General features: G+C 39.8%; 1 protein-coding gene across 2 annotated transcripts in view; it reads right to left on the reverse strand.

Annotated features, from left to right (window-relative positions):
- Positions 1–5577: 5577 nt before the first annotated feature.
- The window catches only part of DNAJC15 (DnaJ heat shock protein family (Hsp40) member C15), a 72486-nt gene continuing 56255 nt past the window's right edge, over positions 5578–21808 (reverse strand). For both annotated transcript variants that reach the window (XR_004346729.1, XM_032611664.1), the window contains one exon: positions 5578–15866. Coding sequence is in view for 1 of the 2 variants with exons in the window: in XM_032611664.1 (XP_032467555.1) it covers positions 15796–15866 (71 nt within the window). In the remaining variant the exon portion in view is untranslated. The remainder of the gene's footprint in view (positions 15867–21808) is intronic.

Below are 21808 nucleotides of genomic sequence, written 5' to 3' on the forward strand. Positions count from 1 at the left end.
AGGGGTAACTGTCAGCCAGGCTTTGGGGGAAAACATCCTACTCCCTTGATATTAAGAAATACAAGAGGCCCTCAGACCTACTGACACCAGACACTACTCAGAGCCCCGAGGGAAGAAGCTATAACCGACAGAGCATTCCTGAACCACACGCCAGACCCTAGGAACCGCCCTTCAGGCATTATGGCTCTATTAAAAAATTAATGCAAAAAGGAAGATGGTAACACATTAAAGTCATCCATTTGTTGTTGTATTTCCACAGAGTAATATGGAGGGCATAGCTGCTTCACACATATCTTGAGCAAAAAATTCAAATTAATAATTTCATTATTTGCATACTTTCCGGTTTTCTCTGATTTTCCTCCTCATTACATTTCTTAAAATTTAACATCACACACGCCCTACGTATGCTTGCAGTTTTCATATCACGGTAAATATGTCCTCAATTATGTCTGTAGAGGAAACCGATGTTCCATACGTAAATCCCATTAACAGAGTCAAATATAACAGACTCACTGCGTGATTCTGTATATTGTTCTTAATTCACCAGACTGCTGTGAAAAACATGTTCCTCCCCTGACGAAACAAGATCCAAGCTCGCGTTTGATGGTAAACAGACTCTTCATGTTATGTTGGCCCAACATTGGCAGTCCTCCTTTCTCTACCGACTTGAAAACACTTGATCACAGGACAGTCTCATGACAGCATGAGTGATGGCAACACACACTGTACCCTCTGAAGGTCTAACTGGCCTTGAAAGAAAAGATAATTAAGATGTGACCATTCCCCAGGGCACGGTGTGTGTGGGGAGATGATGAAAGGGTGGGAGACGAGAAACAGAGGGCACGACCCTCCATACTCTCCCCGTTAGACGCTGGAAACTGAACAGTGGCCTTATTCTCCACTTACCCCAAGTACGGGATCCTGGCATGTGTGCAGACATTCAATGACATATTCCAGGGGTGACAGTTGGGTTGTGTCAGCATTTCTATTACCAATGCTTATGTTTAGCGTTCTTTATGCAGTCGAAAGTGCTGTGGGTCAAAAATTGACATGAAGATACCTCAGGCAAAAAACAACCAAACAAACCCAGGAAGCAGGCACTTTCTCTGGCATTTGCATTAGAAGATAAATACAAAAATCAATTTTAAAGCACCGTTGGGCTGATTTCTATTTTTTTCCCTTGCTTATTTTGGTATGAGAGGTGAAAACCCAAGTTTCATTAAAGGCTTCTGAGAAAATCCACATGTCTATGATTTTGGTTTCTGACAGCTGCCTTTAGAAGTGATGCCATCAATACTGTGTCCTGAGGGACGAAGGGGCAGAGCATCTCCCCCAGCATGGAGGTCTAAAAAGAAATTAGAGCAGGGCCTGTACGAGGGCTCACAGGGCAGATGAAGTTACATGACACATAAGGTTAGTGTCTTTCCTTCAAGAGTTGTACAACGGAAAAAATTTAGTGTAAATTCAATTTTAGCAAGTCAGCTTTAATTATATTTGGAAAACTAAATACATAGAAGTATCTTAGAGTTTATCCTTTACAATTTTAAAGCAAAACAAACATGGCAGTATTTATTATTAATTATTTTCACAGATCGGGTTTAAAAAAAAATCTGTTTACGAGGGGGAAAAAAGCCCAACAAAGATACAGTATATAAGTGAGTACAAAATGCAGTGGAACAGAATGCAAATTGAATACCTAAGTACCAAGAAGCTGAGGAACAAAGCATACATCAGGTCCGAGGGGGGTCAATTAGGGAAGGCTGCATTTCTGTGTGTACACGCTGCTCTTTCTGCAACACTGCTATCCACCATTCCAGGCCAGCCTGGGAGATGCAGACTGTGCAAATATAGTCTGACATCTCACCACCAGAGGAAAACTATTATTAGATATTTTCATCCTACTCCAGAGGCATGGAAGCCAAAATGTAAAGTTTCTAAAGTCAGCTCTTGGTTATCCACATTCATAGATGGAAACAGCAAAAGCAAGAGTAGATAAATGGAAAGATGGATGAGCTGGCTTTGGAATGCACTTATTTTTTGAATATAGGTACATCTATGTTCATGGAACTCACAAGTCTGCTATTAATATTATAGTCATGAGGAGGTAGAAATCTCCAAGAGTTAAACCTTTTCACCACTTGATTAGAGCAGGTGAAAGAACAGAGAGTTACATGACAACCTTAAAGACCCAGTCTTACAGGAATAAAGACACAGACCTACTAGAGAATGGACTTGAGGATATGGGGAGGGGGAAGGGTAAGCTGTGACAAAGTGAGAGAGAGGCATGGACATATATACACTACCAAACGTAAGGTAGATAGCTGGTGGGAAGCAGCCACATGGCACAGGGAGATCAGCTGGGTGCTTTGTGACCACCTAGAGGGGTGGGATAGGGAGGGTGGGAGGGAGGGAGACGCAAGAGGGAAGAGATATGGGAACATATGTATATGGATAACTGATTCACTCTGTATAAAGCAGAAACTAACATACCATTGTAACGCAATTATACTCCAATAAAGATGTAAAAAAAAAAAAAAGACCCAGTCTTAGGTTGGTGACTACAGTTCTATGGGTTCTATTAGACAACGCTCTGTGCAAAATTTAATTTTGGAATCTGGCATAAAAGCATGGCTTGAACCAATAACCCAGTCCACACTTGGGAATACTGGAAAGCAATTTTCAAAAATTCTTCTGAGCACTCAATTTCCTTTCAAATGCAAGTTACCTCTTTTTATTTCAGTTCTCTCTTTTTAACCTTAATTTTTTCATTGCCTCTCTTCTTTCAGTAAATGCAGGCTTCTATTCTCATCTGTATTATACTGAGTAATTTCTCCATTTCTCTCCCCAAGATCTGCTGCTTCACTTTCATGAGCTGTTTTCTGAACCTTGCTCTAGACGTTCTCCTTGAAAGCTCTTACCCAGCAGTGTTTCAAATAAAATCTCAGCAAAGTTTCCTCCAGCCACACTCTAAGTCAGAGAAGCTCACACTGCTAAACTCTACGACTGAACTTTCGCTATGAGCGGTCAGATGGACATCACAGGCTTCTGGAGCAGAAGGAAGGACATTAGGGACTCCTTGCTCATGCCAAGTGACACTGCATCCTGCCATAAACCCAGTTCCCAAATTATAACCCAAGGGCACAGCTGTCAAAAAAGGAGCTGAGAGCCACGCAGGCCCCGTTAATTCTACCATGATTCCTGCACTGTCTACAATTAGTGCAGTAAAGGTAAAGCACATGGGCTTTGGAGTCAAGCCAAACTGGACTCGGATTCCAGTCCCACCTCTTACTAGCTGTGTATTCTTGGCAAAGTTCCTAAGCTCCTCTGGGCCTTTGTCTCTTCATCTCTAAAATGGGCACAGAAATAGCAGCTGCCTCTCAGGGGTGCCATGAAAATTAAGAGGGAGAACGCAGGCAGGCTGCTTGGCACAGCAGTTCCCGACGGCTGATTTAATTGTCCAGGGCATTTGCCCCTCTAAGTTGCGGGGCTAATTTGAAATTTAAGGTTGACATCTAGCCTGAGTGATCACATTCTGCCCATGTGGCACTGAACTCCCTCTTGATGTTGGAGACTGCAAATCTATATCTATGTAACAGTCTGTTCAGACTTAAAACGTTGCCCAGTGCTGCCAGGCACTGCTGAATAGAGCGGAGGGGGACAGGGTTATTACGACAGGAAGAGAAATGAACAGTACTTAATGAACTTCCACTTCAATTGAGCAGGGCTTTTAATAAAAAAAAAAAAAAAGGAAGAAAAAGCTTTTTATAAATTCTTTGCTCAGCAACAATAAAAAAAAAGGGAAAAGCGCACTCGGCTGGGAACAGGAGCTACAGAGCTCATAAAAATTATTAGAAGGAACATTTTCTTTGTCTACCATACCCAGCAATGTCACTAGTGGGCAGTGATCCAGATCACTTAAATTCCACCTAAAAAACGAGTCCAGAGAACCTTCTCAACTTTTCCAACTAATAAATCATCTAACCTCCTAATGTGTCTAACTCCACCATAAATAAAATGTTGGCTCCTAATTCATGGCATATTTTTGACAAGTAGATGACACTGACCTAGTGTTAACAGGATATGCTCGTTGGCTATGCTCTTTTTCCACTAGGAGGGAGGCTCAGTGCTGACACATTTACTCACTGCCATTACATCCTCCTTGTAGCCAGAGGCCTTTGTCCAGGAGGTGCTGGGCAAGGTGCAGAGTCTCTGTGAATGGTGTGGCTCCCACTGTGCCAAATGAGCTGGCCTCCTAGTATATTTCACTTCTTGCTGCAGCCTCTGTAGCTCATCCTAAGTGGGTTGAGTCATAGAAACTTCATATTTTTTGACATTAAGGGCCTGGCTAATTCATCTTCCCCCACAAACGTCATTAAACTACCTTAAGCTAATTGCCAAATGTGTTGCAGATTCAGCATTAGAAGCTCTTTCAAGGTCCCCCATGACAAGCAGAGGATACCTATACTTGGATAAAGTATGTTATTTCTTATGACCCTGCTGGGTAATCACAAGCATACCCAATAATACAACCCTTAATATTTCTTAATTCAAAAGTATCAGGAAAAAAAAAGTTCTCTATATTTAAGAATCTGTTTTGTTCTTCTATTTAGTTTGAGTATACAACACATTTTAAGGATGAACCTATTTTGTATCTTTACTGCCTGATATAGTAAGTATTCAATATTTGCTGAATAACCAAAATGCACTTCAAACTAAATAAAGGAAATGACTTGAAGATTAAATAAAACAATGTCTCCCTGAGTGAACATACTTTTTTCCTTACTAAACTTCTCTCCACTTTTTTTTTTGGTAATTAATTAATTAATTAATTATTTTTATTTTTGGCTGTGTTAGGTCTTTGTTGCTGTGCACGGGCTTTCTCTAATTACGGCGAGCGGGGGCTCCTCTTCGTTGTGGTGCGCGGGCTTCTCATTGCAGTGGCATCTCTTGTTGCGGAGTATGGGCTGCAGGCGCATGGGCTTCAGTAGTTGTGGCTCGCAGGCTCTAGAGCGCAGGCCCAGTAGTTGTGGCACATGGGCTTAGCTGCTCCGTGGCATGTGGGATCTTCCTGGACCAGGGATCAAACCTGTGTCCCCTGCATTGGCAGGCAGATTCTTATCCACTGCACCACCAGGGAAGCCCAACTTCTCTCCACTTTTGACTTCATGCTGGAGACTGGCACCATCAACTGTACTGTAAATGGCATTCTGTGCTCCCCTTTAATTAACTGTCTACTTGACTTACACTTTCTCTGGAATCTGGGAAGTAACTGCTTTGTTTTTAAAAGGTCTTTCCTAATCCCTCAGACTGCATCTAAGATGTAAGAATAAACAGAAACGGGCTTCCCTGATGGCACAGTGGTTGAGAGTCCGCCTGCCGATGCAGGGGACACGGGTTCGTGCCCCGGTCCGGGAAGATCCCACATGCCGCGGAGCGGCTGGGCCCGTGAGCCATGGCCGCTGAGCCTGCGCGTCCGGAGCCTGTTGCTCCGCAACGGGAGAGGCCACAACAGTGAGAGGCCCGCGTACGGCAAAAAAAAAAAAAAAAAAAAAAAAAAAAAAAAGAATAAACAGAAACTGCAACATCAATAAAGAATTTAATTAAGAAGAATATGCAATGACAGCAAATACATAAAAGCAATCCTTACTGAAGATAGGTAACCATTCAAATAAGCTTTTTACAGATAATAAGGAGTTGAGTGGGTAGCTGTTTATCCAATTTTATAAGTATTCCGCCTTTTAGAGACTGAGCACCGAATTAATATCTACCTAAAAAAATAGTTGTATCATCTGAAACTACACCAGCTAGTTGAACTTAAATTCTACATTCCTGAAGAATTTTTTAAAGGCAATGCTGGGACTTCCCTGGCGGTCCAGTGGTTAAGACTCCGTGCTTCCAATGCAGGGAGCGCGGGTTTGATCCCTGGTCGGGGAACTAAGATCCCACATGCCACACTGCGAGGCCAAAACTTAAAAATAAATAAATAAAGACAATGCCTTAACTGATTTGATTAAGGGGGTAAACAATCCAGACCCTGCCCTGCTACATATTAAAGATGGCCCCTCATTCTTTCACAATCCTCTATATCCTCTCCCTTTGAATCTAGGGGGGCTCCATGAAAGACTTTTCCATTAAAACTGCCCGTTTTCAGACCCAGGTTGAGTTGGCAGCTTCCACTTCCTGTCTCTTAGACTGCAGCTGCTGTGGTGTGATGATGCCCTAGTAGCTCCGGGTAGAAACCTCTGTACAAAGGAACTGAGGCTCCAGGCCAACACCCCCGGTTAACCTCCAAGCCAACAGCCCCAGCTGATGCTGCATGGAATGGAGATGAGCTGTCTCCACCATGCATTAACCAAACTGCAGATTCAAGAGTCAAATAAATGATTACTGGCACAACAAACCTTAATTCAAGGTATTCTACCAGATGGGACACTGAAAGAAGGAATAATTATATTTTCTGAGCACTTGCTATATGACTAAATGCTTTATACAACCTTATTCCCTGTAACAGCCTTTTTAGATAGGATTCTTATTTTCTCTATTTTATAGATGATGCAATTATAAGACTTGCAGATTAATTGCCCAAGATCATGTGATGGGAAGATGGTATTCAAAATCAGATCTGTCTCTTGGGTACGTGCTCAGCAGATAAATGAGAACAGAATGAAGGAAATTCCAAACTAATGCTGGGGACTCAAATTTTCATGAATACAGTACGGAGAAGAAAATGATGTCAATTAACAGGTATGTCCTGAGGGTACTCCAATATTGCTTAGCATAACTTTCAAAATCAGTGGTAACATTTTTTGAAGCACAGTATTCAGAAAACAACATGTTTTTAGTACTTACAACTTTATGATGTCTACTAAGTGCCAAGTGCTCCACACTAAAGAGGTTACAAAGACAAACGACAAGATTCTTGCTCTAAAGGCTCTTGCACTTTTGTAGAAGAAATAAGTCATGTTACACGAAGAGTTGTTTCACAAGGTACCATAAGTGAGGAATAAAGTGCTGTGGGAATTTATTCATTCATTAAAGAAATATTTATTGGCTGCCAGTGTAGCAGTGACCAAGACAGATATGGTCCCTGCTCTCAAAGAACTGATGATTCATGATATTACTTTTGCTGGAAGCACCAGAAAAGGAGGGATAGAGATTTTAGCTTGGCCTTAAACTATACTGAGGCTTTGGGCATGTGGAGAATTAGGAGGGTTTTTGAGGTACAGGGGTAACAGTGAGCAGAAAAAAAAAAATACTAAAGCACAAGAAAATTAGGACACACAGGGGGATTTTAAGAACCATATTTCAGTGACTCTAACAATCAATCAATTAAGTCAGCCATTCATAATTTTACGTACCAAAAGAAAACACAGTCAGATTACCCTGGTGGTGCAGTGGTTAAGAATCCACCTGCCAATGCAGGGACACAGGCTCGATTCGTAGTCCGGGAAGATCCCACATACTGCAGAGCAACTAAGCCTGTGCGCCACAACTACTGAGCCTGAGCTCTAGAGCCCTTGAGCCACAACTACTGAAGCCCGTGCATCTAGAGCCCATGCTCTGGAACAAGAGAAGCCACCCCAATGAGAAGCCTGCACACTGCAACAAAGAGTAGCCTCTGCTCGCCACAACTAGAGAAAAGCCCGCGTGTAGCAACGAAGACCCAATGCAGCCAAAAATAAATAAATAAATTTATAAAAAGAAAAAAAGACATAGTTAACATTTACAGCAGTAGCTCTCCACCCAGGGCAATTTTGCCCTCCAAGGAACATTTGGCAACATTCACAAACATTTTTGATTGTCACAACTGAGGGGGTGCTACTGGCCTTTCATAGGTACAGGCCCCTTGTTGCTAATCATCCTACCATGTGCAGGAGAGCTCCCCATAAAGAGAAATTATTCAGCTCAATAAGTCAATATTGCCAACGCTGAAAACTTCCCCACTGGAGAGCTTCAAGATGGAGGAGTTAAGATGTGGAGCTCACCTTCCTCCCAACAAATACATCAGAAATACATCTACACGTGGAACAACTCCTACAGAACACCTACTGAACGCTGGCAGAAGACCTCAGACTTCCCAAAAGGCAACAAACTCCCACGTACCTGGGTACGGCAAAAGAAAAAAAAGAAAAAACAGAGACGAAAGAATAGGGATGGGACCTGCACCAGTGGGAGGGAGCTGTGAAGGAGGAAAGGTTTCCACACATTAGGAAGCTCCTTCACTGGTGGAGACAAGGGGTGGCGGAGGGGAAGCTTCGGAGCCATGGAGGAGAGCACAGCAACAGGGGTGCGGAGGGCAAAGCGGGGAGATTCCCACACAGAGGATCAGTGCTGACCGGCACTCAGCACCCTGAGAGGCTTTGCTCACCCAACGGGGCGGGCGGGGCTGGGAGCTGCTACTTTAACCCCGTCCTGTCTGGGCAGGAACAGACGCCCTCAGGTGACCTACACGCACATGCAGGGCTAAATCCAAAGCTGAACCCCAGGAGCTATGCAAACACAGAAGAAAAAGGGAAATTTCTCCCAGCAGCCCCAGAAGCAGTGGACTAAACCTCCACAATCAACTTGACGTACCCTGCATCTGTGGGATACCTGAATAAACAATGAATCATCCCAAAATTGAGGTGGTGGACTTTGGGAGCAACTGCAGGCTTAGGGTTTGCTTTCTGCACCTAATTTGTTTCTATTTTTATGTTTATCTTAGTTTGGTATTTAGTGTTTATTATAATTCGTAGATTTGTTTTTTGTGGTTTGGTTGCTCTTTTCTTCCTTCCCTCCTTACCTCCTTCCTTCCTTCCTTTTTCTTTTTCTCTCCCTCTCTCTCTCGCTCCCTTTCTCTCTCTCCCTTTTCTTCTCAGCCGAGTGGCTGACAGTGTCTTGGTGCTCCAGCTGGGTGTCAGGCCTGTGCCTCTGAGGTGGGAGAGCCGAGTTCAGGAACACTGGTCCGCCAGAGACCTCCCGGCTCCAAATAGCAAACAGCGAAAGCTCTCCTAGAGATCTCCATCTCAATTCTAAGACCCAGCTCCACTCAGCGACCAGTGCCAGACACCCTATGCCAAACAACTAGCAAGACAAGAACACAACCCCACCCATTAGCAGAGAGGCTGCCTAAAATCATAATAAGGTCACAGAAACCCCAAAACACACCACCGGATGCAGTCCTGCCCACCAGAAAAACAAGATCCAGACTCATCCACCAGAACACAGGCACCAGTCCCCTCCACCAGGAAGCCTACACAACACACTGAACCAACCTTAGCCACTGGGAGCAGACACCAAAAACAACGGGAACTACAAACCTGCAGACTGCGAAAAGGAGACCCCAAACACAGTAAGTTAAGCAAAATGAGAAGACAGAGAAACACACAGCAGATGAAGGAGCAAGGTAAAAACTCACCAGACCTAACAATTGAAGAGGAAACAGGCAGTTTACCTGAAAAAGAATTCAGAGTAATGATAGTAAAGATGATCCAAAATATTGCGAATAGAATGGAGAAAATCCAAGAAACGTTTAACAAGGACCTAGAAGAACTAAAGAGCAAACAAACAATGATGAACAACACAATAAATGAAATTAAAATTCTCTAGAAGGAATGAATAGCAGAATAACTGAGGCAGAAGAACACATAAGGGACCTGGAAGATAAATCACTGGAAATAACTACTGTAGAGCAGAATAACGAAAATAGAATGGAAAGAATTGAGGACATTCTCAGAGACCTCTGGGACAACATTAAACACACCAACATCCGAATTATAGGGGTCCCAGAAGAAGAAGAGAAAAAGAAAGGGACTGAGAAAATATTAGAGGAGATTATAGTTGAAAATTTCCCTAATACGGGAAAGGAAATAGTCAATCAACTCCAGGAAGCACAGAGAGTCCCATACAGGATAAATCCAAGGAGAAACACGCCAAGACACATATTAATCAAACTATCAAAAATTAAATAGAAAGAAAAAATATTAAAAGCAGCAAGGTAAAAACAACAAATAACATACAAGGGAATCCCCATAAGGTTAACAGCTGATCTTTCAGCAGAAACTCTGCAAGCCAGAAGGGACTGGCAGGACATATTTAAAGTGATGAAGGAGAAAAACCTGCAACCAAGATGAACCTACACAGCAAGAATCTGATTCAGATTTGATGGAGAAATTAAACCTTTACAGACACGCAAAACCTAAGAGAATTCAGCACCACCAAACCAACTTTACAACAAATGCTAAAGGAACTTCTCTAGGCAGGAAACACAAGAGAAGGAAAAGACCTACAATAACAAACCCAAAACAATTAAGAAAATGGTAATAGGAACATACATTATCGATAACTACGTTAAATGGATTAAGTGCTCCAACCAAAAGACACAGGCTCGCTGAATGGGTGCAAAAACAAGACCCACATATATGCTTCTATAAGACACCCACTTCAGACCTAGGGACCCATACAGACTGAAAGTGAGGGGATGGAAAAAGATATTCCACGCAAATGGAAATCAAAAGAAAGCTGGAGCAGCAATTCTCATATCAGACAAAACAGACTTTAAAATAAAGACTATTACAAGAGACAAAGATGGACACTACATAAGATCAAGCGATCAATCCAAGAAGAGATAGAACAATTGTAAACATTTATGCAGGCAACACAGGAGCACCTGAATATATAAGACAAATGCTAACAGCCATAGAATGGGAAATCGAAAGTAACACACAATCATATTAGGGGACTTTAACACCCCACTTTCACCAATGGACAGATCATCCAAAATGAAAATAAATAAACACAAGCTTTAAATGATACTTTAAACAAGATGGATTTAATTGATGTTTATATGACATTCCATCCAAAAACAACAGAATACACTTTCTTCTCAAGTGCTCATGGAACATTCTTCAGGATAGATCATATCTTGGGTCACAAATCAAGCCTTGGTAAATTTAAGAAAATTGAAATTTTTTCAAGCATCTTTTCTGACCACAACGCTATGAGACTAGATATCGATTACAGGAAAAAACTGTAAAAAATACAAATACATGGAGGCTAAACAATACACTACTAAATAACCAAGAGATCACTGAAGAAATCAGAGGAAATCAAAAAATACCAGAAACAAATGACAATGGAAACACGATGACCCAAAACCTATGGGATGCAGCAAAAGCAGTTCTAAGAGGGAAGTTTATAGCAATACAGTCCTACCTCAAGAAACAAGAAACATCTCAAATAAACAATCTGATCTTACACCTAAAGCAATTACAGAAAGAACAAAAAACTGCCAAAGTTAGCAGAAGGAAAAAAATCATAATGATCAGATCAGAAGTAAATGAAAAGGAAATTAAGGAAATGATACCAAAGAGCAATAAAATTAAAAGCTGGTTCTTTGGGAAGATAAACAAAATTGATAAACCATTAGCCAGACTCATCAAGAAAAAAAGGGAGAAGACTCAAGTCAATAGAATTAGAAATGAAAAAGAAGAAGTAACAAATGACACTGCTTAAATACAAAGGACCGTGAGAGATTACTACAAGCAACTATATGCCAGTAAAATGGACAAACTGGAAGAAACGGACAAATTCTTAGAAAAGCACAACCTTCCGAGACTGAACCAAGAAGAAATAGAAAATATAAGCAGACCAATCACAAGCACTGAAATTGAGACTGTGATTAAAAATCTTCCAACAAACAAAAGCCCAGGACCAGATAGTTTCACAGGCGAATTCTTTCAAACATTTAGAGAAGAGCTAACACCTATCCTTCTCAAACTTCCAAAACATAGTAGAGGGTAGGAACACTCCCAAACTCATTCTAGGAGGCCACCATCAAACTGATACCAAAACCAGACAAAGATGTCACAAGGAAAGAAAACTACAGATCAATATCACTGATGAACATAGATGCAAAAATCCTCAACAAAATACTAGCGAACAGACTCCAACAGCACATTAAAAGGATCATACACCATGATCAAGTGGGGTTTATCCCAGGAATGCAAGGATTCTTCAACATATGCAAATCAATCAATGTGACACACCATATTAACAAACTGAAGAAGAAAAACCATATGATCATCTCAATAGATGCAGAAAAAGCTTTTGACAAAATTCAACACCCATTTATGACAAAAACCCTCCAGAAAGTAGGCACAGAGGGAACTTACCTCAACATAATAAAGGCCATATTACAAACCCACAGCCAACATCGTCCTCAATGGTGAAAAACTAAAACCATTTCCTCTAAGATGAGGAACAAGACAAGGTTGCCCACTCTCACCACTATTATTCAACATAGTTTTGGAAGTTTTAGCCACAGCAATCAGAGAAGAAAAAGAAGTAAAAGGAATCCTATTCAGAAAAGAAGTAAAACTGTCACTGTTTACAGATGACATGATACTATACATAGAGAATCGTAAAGATGCTACCAGAAAACTACTAGAGGTGATCAATGAATCTGGTAAAGTAGCAGGATACAAAATTAATGCACAGAAGCCTCTTTCATTCCTATACGCTAATGATGAAAAAACCAAAAGAGAAATTAAGGAAACACTCCCATTTACCATTACAACAAAATGAATAAAATACCTAGGAATAAACCTCCCTAAGGAGACAAAAGACCTGTATGCAGAAAACTATAAGACACTGATGAAAGAAATTAAAGATGATACCAACAGATGGAGACATATACCATGTTCTTGGATTGGAAGAATCAACATTGTGAAAATGGCTATACTACCCAAAGCAATCTACAGATTCAATGCAATCCCTATCAAACTACCAATGGCATTTTTCACAGAACTAGAACAAAAAGTTGCACAATATGTATGGAAACAGAAAAGACCCCGAATAGCCAAAGTAATCTTGAGAAAGAAAAACGGAGCTGGAGGAATCAGGCTCCCGGACTTCAGACTATACTATAAAGCTACAGTAATGAAGACAGTATGGTACTGGCACAAAAACAGAAATATAGATCAATGGAACAGGATAGAAAGCCCAGAGATAAACCCACGCACCTCTGGTCAACTAATGTATGACGAAGGAGGCAAGAATACAAAATGGAGAAAAGACAGCCTCTTCAATAAGTGGTGCTGGGAAAACTGGACAGCTACATGTAAAAGAATGAAATTAGAATACTCCTTAACACTGTACACAAAAATAAACTCAAAAGGGATTAAAGACCTAAAGGTAAGGCCAAACACTATCAAACTCTTAGAGGAAAACATAGGCAGAACACTCTATGACATAAATCATGGCAAGATCCTTTTTGACCCACCTCCTGGAGAAATAGAAATAAAAACAAAAATAAACAAATGGGACCTAATGAAACTTCAAACCTTTGCACAGCAAGGGAAACCATAAACAAGATGAAAAGACAACCCTCAGAATGGGAGAAAATATTTGCAAATGAAGCAACTGACAAAGGATTAATCTCCAAAATATAGAAGCAGCTCATGCAGCTCAATATCAAAAAAAACCAAACAATCCAATCCAAAAATGGGCAGAAGACCTAAACAGACATTGCTCCAAAGAAGATATACAGATTGCTAACAAACACATGAAAGGATGCGCAACATCACTAATCATTAGAGAAATGCAAATCAAAACTACAATGAGTATCACCTCACACCAGTCAGAATGGCCATCAAAAGATCTACAAATAATAAATGCTGGACAGGGTGTGGAGAATAGAGGACCCTCTTGCACTGTTGGTGGGAATGTAAATTGATACAGCCACTATGGAGGTTCCTTAAAAAACTAAAAATAGAACTACCATACGACCCAGCAATCCCACTACTAGGCATATACCGTGAGAAAACCATAATTCAAAAAGAGTCATGTACCAAAATGTTCATTGCAGTTCTATTTACAATAGCCAGGACATGGAAACAACCTAAGTGTCCATCGACAGATGAATACATAAAGAAGATGTGGCACATATATACAATGGAATATTACTCAGACATAAAAAAAACCAAAATGGAATTATTATACTGAGGTGGATGGACCTAGAGTCTGTCATACAGAGCGAAGTAAGTCAGAAAGGGAAAAACAAATACTGTATGCTAACACATATATATGGAATCTAAAAAAAAAGAAAAAAAGAAAGAAATGGTTTTGAAGAACCTAGAGGCAGGACAGGAATAAACACGCAGACATAGAGAATGGACTTGAGGACACGGGGAGAGGGAAGGGTAAGCTGGGACACAGAGAGAGAGTGGCATGGACATACATACACTACCAGATGTAAAATAGATAGCTAGTGGGAAGCAGCCACATAGCACAGGGAGATCAGCTCGGTGCTTTGTGACCACAGGCACAGGGTGGGTGGGAGAGAGGCAGATGCAAGAGGGAGGAGATATGGGGATATATGTATAGCTGATTCACTTTGTTATACAGAGAAACTAACACACCACTGTAAAGCAATTATACTCCAGTAAAGATGTTAAGAAAAAAAAAAGAAAAAGAAAACTCCCCCACTACAGGATGTGATAAATTGAAAAATATGTCCAGAATATTAAGAAAGCATTTTAAGATAGATGAAATACAATAGTTCAGCTTATCTGGGATGAACCCAGGGTTGTGAAGGAGTACTAGAAAATAATGCTGGTATTCTGCCTCTGAGTCTCTTTTCTCACTTTTAGAATAGTAAAGTGATGATGACCAGGGGCTGTTTTGAGAAAATAATTTAACACGCTGTACATTTCAGGGCCAGGAGTTCCAGACCATGTGTTCATCCCCTGCTTTGGAGAAACCCTGCACTCTAATCAAACTAACTAATACATCCCATTTCTGCTAATTGTGACTGATCTCAGGGGAAACAAAAGAGTCACCCAATCATATGGTATATCTCATTGTTTTTAAAGCCAAGGTCTATGCTACTTGTGATTCTATGAAGCTCCCCCTGATGCTCAATTTAAAATATTGTTTTCTTTTTTTGAACTTCTTTAGCACTGCCTCTCAAATAGTATTTGTGTGGTTTATCTTTTCCCTAACTGTAAGTCCCTTTGGGTCACGATCCATGACTGGTTCACACCTGTAACTCTCAAGGAACCTTACAGTGCCTCACACGTTACAGGTGGTTAATAAATATTTGTAGAATGAATAATTGAATAAATATACAGTACCAGAAGACTATAATTAAATACAAAACCCTCAGACTTCTCCCAGCTCTTTTCAGGCTTTCCTCACAGGGCTCATTTTGTAAACCTTCAATCATTTTAGTTGCTCTCCAAGTTCTCATGCTTCAGCTCTAGGGTCTCAGGGAGAGCAGAGTTCTTTCCTAACCACTGCTTTACAAAACACCATTTAGTAAATTCAATCAACTTTCAAATCACTTCCCTGGGATGGCAGTCAGTGTTTCGTCTCAAAATATTTAAAGCACCTTACATAGGCAGAGTACTAAATTCCTCTGAGGAAACAAGGGACAACATAAATATAAGCAGCAAGAAACTTTCTACCCATCGCTCACAAATTCCAATTATATTACCGATGATTATACTTGTATGGGGGGTTAGTGGGGGTGGGGTGGGAGGAATTCGGAACTAACAGAAGTCTTAAAATGTATGACTATCAGAGAGAGGAAGAAAGTAAGGGGGAAAGATCAGTGATTGAATTTTAACGTGTTCCTCTGAAAGATAAAACAAAGATGGACTGTTCATGTTTTATTATTATACAGCTTAGTAGTGGAAGAAATGATTGTGGTCACTACATGTATAAAAATTATGAAGGTCATGATTTAGATTAACTTGCAGGACATTTTTTATAAGGTCCCCCTTTTTCTCCTTCAGAGTGGTCCTTGAGCATCAATCAATGTTTGGTGGCTGCTTCTAGCAAGTCTTTTGCTTCATTAATTTTGGTTGCTAAGTAAGGAGATCCACCTGAGAGGACAAAGAAAAGTAAATGGATTAAAACACACTTCATTATTGACAGTTTTTAAAGTCTCAAGTGAAATATAATACTTATGGAGTACAGACTTAGAGTCACTGTGCCCTAAAATAAAATTGTCAGTTCTTTTTTAGAGTTCTTCACAATGAATTACTGCTAATGCAAAGAGCAAGAGGAAAACTGAGGTGAATTTCAAATTCAGAATCATTATAAATCACAAACAGACGCTTTTTGACATACAAAAATACTGGCCCCAGAACTGTCACGTTAAAGCTATTTAAGCACCATACGCCTTCTAACTTCTAGCCCCGAGCACTCTCACTGCTTAACACTAGAACTAACAATCATATTACAGTTCACCAGTCCCTTTGTGTTTGTTTTTATTTTTTTTCTCCCCTTGAGTACAAATGATCTATAGCTGTTGAAAACATCATAAGACCTCAGTAGCTCACAACAAACCAAAAACATCTAGATAGCACTGGTGTGTATATTGTCCTGACTTTATCCAGGCCTTTTACTGATATCATACCACCCACTTTAAAAAGGAAAAAGAAAAAAAAAAAGGCGGTGGGGGGGAAGAAAGCGGGGAAACAGAACAGCATAAGGGCAATGCTGAAGGAGCTATATTTAGTTTTTTACCCTTGAAGATATCACTGACATTTTCACATCAAGATCTGAATCACTATAAACACTTACGGATTACATCACAGAGTGCCCTTGAATATACAATAAGAATTACAAATGAAATTGATGCAAGTTTCCATATGCACTTGACTCTGAAATAAACTGACGTCAGGATTATCTTTGAAAATGATCTCAGAATTAGGTAATGTCAATCTTGGTAACAAGCTGGTTAAATTTTGAGAGTTACCAATGTAATGCCAGGCATCCTGTATATCCTCAACAACTACCGAAATATTAATTGAACTCAAACATAACCTTTAATTGATTGATATGAATTCTGGATATTTAAATCACTGGCCATAACATGCTCATTTAGCAGAAAGAAAAAAAATCAAAGGCATGGAAGATCGAAAGTCTCATTAAACATTATATTTATTGATGGCAATGTTAGAGGAAAAAAATTGACAGTTTATTCAGAATAACACTGAATTACCCTTCACCCTCTTTTAATGAGGGGGACACTGGACTTCTCAATTATGTGCATGGCAGAAACTTTGGGTTCGGCACTCATTCTACCTTCCTAAAACTTGGAAAAGGCCCTAAGCCTAAAACTACGATTCCTATATTCTCTTCAAGTAGTGTTTGATTCAAATTAGGATCTATCAATGAGAGGCAGTCTTGTGAGATTTGAAAGGCTAAAGAGAAAGGTTTTCTTGCTGGGCCTCTTTGTTACTGCTGCTAGCAAGTGAAATCATGGTGTAGTGATGGCCTCAGCTGTGCTTTCCTTACAGTTCTAGTGGCACTCCATGAGGTAGTCAATGAGTAGCTCTCCTGACAGCAGTTCTGTAATTACTAGGGGAGCCATTCTTGTAAGCCAAGTCTAAAATGTACTCCTTTAGACCTTCCAACAATTTGTAACCATTCATTCCCTGCACTAAATGCTCTCCTGCTTAAAATCTCTGGTTTCTGGCACTGAATCTTGACTAATATAAAATATATAGGATACATATCCTTTATTTAATGGAAACAATACAGTCTTGAATCTTTCGATCCTGCTCAGGTTTCTTGGGGGAATCATCTGGATTCCATTTAATTAGAATACTCACCCTCTGGGCTTCCCTGGTGGCGCAGTAGTTGAGAATCTGCCTGCCAATGCAGGGGACACTGGTTCGAGCCCTGGTCTGGGAAAAGCCCACATGCCGTGGAGCAACTGGGCCTGTGAGCCACAATTACTGAGCCTGTGCTCTAGAGCCTGTGTGCCACAACTACTGAAGCCTGTGCTCTAGAGCCCACGAGCCACAACTACTGAGCCCACCTGCCACAACTACTGAAGCCCACGCGCCTAGAGCCTGTGCTCCGCAGCAAGAGAAGCCACCGCACCACAACGAAGAGTAGCCCTCGCTCACTGCAACTAGAGAAAGCCAGCACATAGCAACGAAGACCCAACGTAGCCAAAAATAAAAAAATAATAAATTAATTAAAAAAATTTATCGAAAAACTAACACTGGATATACATTGACCTCAACGAAGTTTGATGACACTATCAATTCATACTGTCCAAAAATAACTGGGGCTCAGCAAGCCCACGATCAAAACCACTGTGATGAGCATAGTAACTAGGCATTATTCTAATATAGTATTTCATTTGGTTCCTCCAACTACCCTTTGTAGTTGCTCAATTCTTATTTTCATTACATAAAGAAAACTGAATCACAAAAAAGTTTAGCTACTTGCCCAACACTAGCCACAGAGTCAAAATGAGGTGGAGTCAGGATTCCCAGGAATCCCACACCACACAGTCTCTCACTCTCTTTACAAACTTCTTTGCTTATTAAATTCCTACCATGTTAAACATTTGGTTGTTATAAACCTTTTCTACTTTCTTCAAGCCGGTAACCCCATCCCAGGTCCTCTTCCTTCTTAGGAAGATTGAAATCATGCCTTGTGGTTTACTTTTAAAGTATATGTCTATGTACTCATTACATAATAAATACGTTGAAGAGCAATCATGTCTTAGATCTCTCTGTATTATCAGCACAGCTCTGAGTACACAGAAGGGAGTGGAGACGTGTCCTTGATGGGGAGAAGGAAGTGGTGAATCACTATTCCCTTACTTTCTCACATCAAGTACCAGTTTCAGAAAAGTAAAATCACTCCAGAGAGACAGAAAACAGGATAAACAAGTGTGTTATGAGTGGGTGCTTTAAAAATAAATACCTGCAAAACACCTGGGTAAAACAATCCTAACCAGCACAAGAGAAAATAAGCAAATATTCTACAACTAACAATTGTTACAAAGTTAGGTACAGGCATACCTTGTTTTCTCATGCTTTGTTTTATTGCACTTTGTAGATAGAGTCTTTTACAATTGAAGGTTTGCAGCAACACTGTGTCAAGTAAGTCGTATCAGTGCCATTTTTACAACAGGCTTATTTTTTAATTATGGTATGAACATACATTGTTTTTTAAATATAATGCTATTTCACACTTAACAAACAACAGTATAGTGTAAACATAACTTTTGTATGTACTGGGAAACCAAAATATACGTGTGACTTGCTTTATTGCAATATTTGCTTTATTGGAGTGGTCTGGAACTGAACCTAGTATCTTTGAGGTATGCCTGTATAATTTATTACTAATGTGAGTTTCACAGAAAGTACACCAATGTGAGGATTAAGAATATATAAGTTCCTTTTTTCCTTGGGTCTTCCTTATGCAGATCCATATATTCCTTAACTCTCGTTAAAACTTATGAATGTCTACATCCCAAATCTGTAAGACAGAAGTAAGAAGTATTGCCATCTGCTGATTTGAAGGGCTCTTAAAAGCCACCCACCCTTCTTTAAAGAAAGATGTTAAAATCACATTGAAGCACATAGGAGACTGACGTCTCTGAACTTCAGATAAGTTCCAGTGATCTGCTCCCCAGTGAAACTGGTGAAAACTATATAATAACCCCCAACCATTTGTAACCTCTAGAAACGATCTTAAAAACAAAAAGAAAAAAGAAAAATCTACTAGAGAAGATCTATGAGAAGTCAGTAGGAATCTGTGGTAAACGGCTCCCTCCTATTCCCCTCCCAGCTCAGCAAGGCAGAGACTCCATGCTGGACTGCTCTAAAAGGAACACAGGCCTCCATCTCTCCCCAGCTCCTGGACAGAGGGCTTTCTTTCTGGGAGGAGCAGGACGGACCTTCGTATTTCTCTTCCTACTCGCAGTTGCCTGGTGCTGAGCCTCGGTCACAGGAAAGTGGAACAGAGGCTCTACCGTGGACATGGCTCCCTTAGAATAAATACTGGGACCTCAACAGCTCTTTTCCCAGCCCACAAGGCATGGTGGTTTCACACCAGGATAGGCAAGCTGAGAAGACCTCTGGCTACTTCACTAAAACCATCCAGCCAGTTAATAAACAAATAATAATAACAAGCTAGCCTGGGGGGTGGGGGGTGGCAAACCAATACCCAGAGCTGCTATAATACATAATCTAAAATATTCAGTTTCCAACAAAATATTTCAGGGCATGTAAAGGAACAGGCAAGTATGACAGTATGACCCATACACACATCATGAAAAAAGTAGCAACAGAAACTATCTCTGAGAGGGACCAAATTCTGGATTTATGGAAAAAGTTTCCAAAGTAGTCATTATACATTCACAGAACTAAAATTAAAAAAAAAATCACTAGAGGGGCTCAAGAGTAGATTTGAACTGGCATAAGACAGAATGAGCAAACTTGAAGATACAATGATTGCGATTATGCAAACTGAAGATCAGAGAGAAAAAGGAAAGAAGGAGAAAAAACCAGAGCCTCAGAGAAATGTGGGACATCATAAAATCCATAAAAGTACATGAAATGGGAGTACCAGGAGAGGAAAGGAGAAAAAACAATCTTTAAAGATATACTGGCTAAAAATTTCCCAAGTTTATTGAAAAACAATAACCTACACATCCAAGAAGCTCAACAAACTCCAAGTAGGATAAATTTAATAAGGCCTAAAACACACATCATTAAAACATGCTAAAAGTCAAAGACAAGGAGAAAATATGGAAGGTAGCATTAATTAAAAAATGAGGCCATTAGACTGAGGTGGCTTTAATGCCTTAGTAGACTACATAATCAAATTAAAACCTAAGGCTATAAGTCTCTCCACATTAAGAAATTAAAACCTGAGTACAACTAATCACAAACAGCCAACTAGACTTTTCCAAGTAAAGCAAATGCTTACGCTACAGCCAATCAAATAATTTTCTTGGTTTGATTTGGCCTCTCCTCTATAAAAATCTTTCCACTAGAGGGCTCCTAACCACTTTCGGACTGGTGCTGCCCAATTCAAATCAATTTTTGCTCAAACGAACTCTTAAAATTTTTAATATGACTCAGTTTATCTTTTAACAGTAGCAAGAGAAAGACAGTGTGACACTTATAAAGGAACCCAATAACATAAAAAGCTAACTTAGCAGAAAAACAATGGAGGCCAGGAAGGCAGTGGTATAACATAAAGTCCTCAAAGAGAAAACTGTTGACCAAGAATGCTATACCTTCAGCAAAGCTGTTATTCAGAAATGAAGGTGAAATAAACACTATCCTAGATAATCAAAAACTGAAAGAATTTACTGTTAACCGATCCACTTTAGAAGAAATACTAAAGGAAATTATTTAGGCTGAAAGAAAGTGACCTCAGATGGTAATCTGAATTTACATATACAAAGAGCACTAGTAAATGTAACTGTGTAATTATAAAAGACAATATAAATGCCTATTTTGCTTTCTTCTCTTAACTGATTGAAAAGGTAACTGTAAAAAAATATGCATAAAATGCACTGTTTGGTCTGTAACACAGAAATATAATACATGCATAATATACATGCTAGTAACAGCACAAAGGTGTATAGGAGCAAAGCTGTTATAGATTAAGAAAATAACAGCAGACAGTAATGATTCTAACAATGTACTGTTCAGCTTGTAACATTAGTAGATGTTATGTGTATAACAATAATACCACAAAAGGGGGAAAATGGGAATAGAGCTATATAGAAGTAATATTTCCATATATATTATAAGAATTAAGCTAGTATAAATCTGAAGCTGATTCTGAGAAATTAAGATGTATATGGTAAACCCTAGAGCAATCACTTTTAAAAACCCTCAAGAATAATGAAATAATAAAATCAAAATACTACATTAGAAAATATTCAGTGCAAAAGAAAGCAATAAAGGAAGACTAACAGAGGGGTAAAAAAGACATGACATTGAAAACAAAAAGCAAATGCAGGGACTTCCCTGGTGGCACAGTGGTTAAGAATCTG

The sequence above is a fragment of the Phocoena sinus genome, chromosome 18 (genome assembly GCF_008692025.1).
Source record: "Phocoena sinus isolate mPhoSin1 chromosome 18, mPhoSin1.pri, whole genome shotgun sequence".
Taxonomy (NCBI): Eukaryota; Metazoa; Chordata; class Mammalia; order Artiodactyla; family Phocoenidae; genus Phocoena; species Phocoena sinus.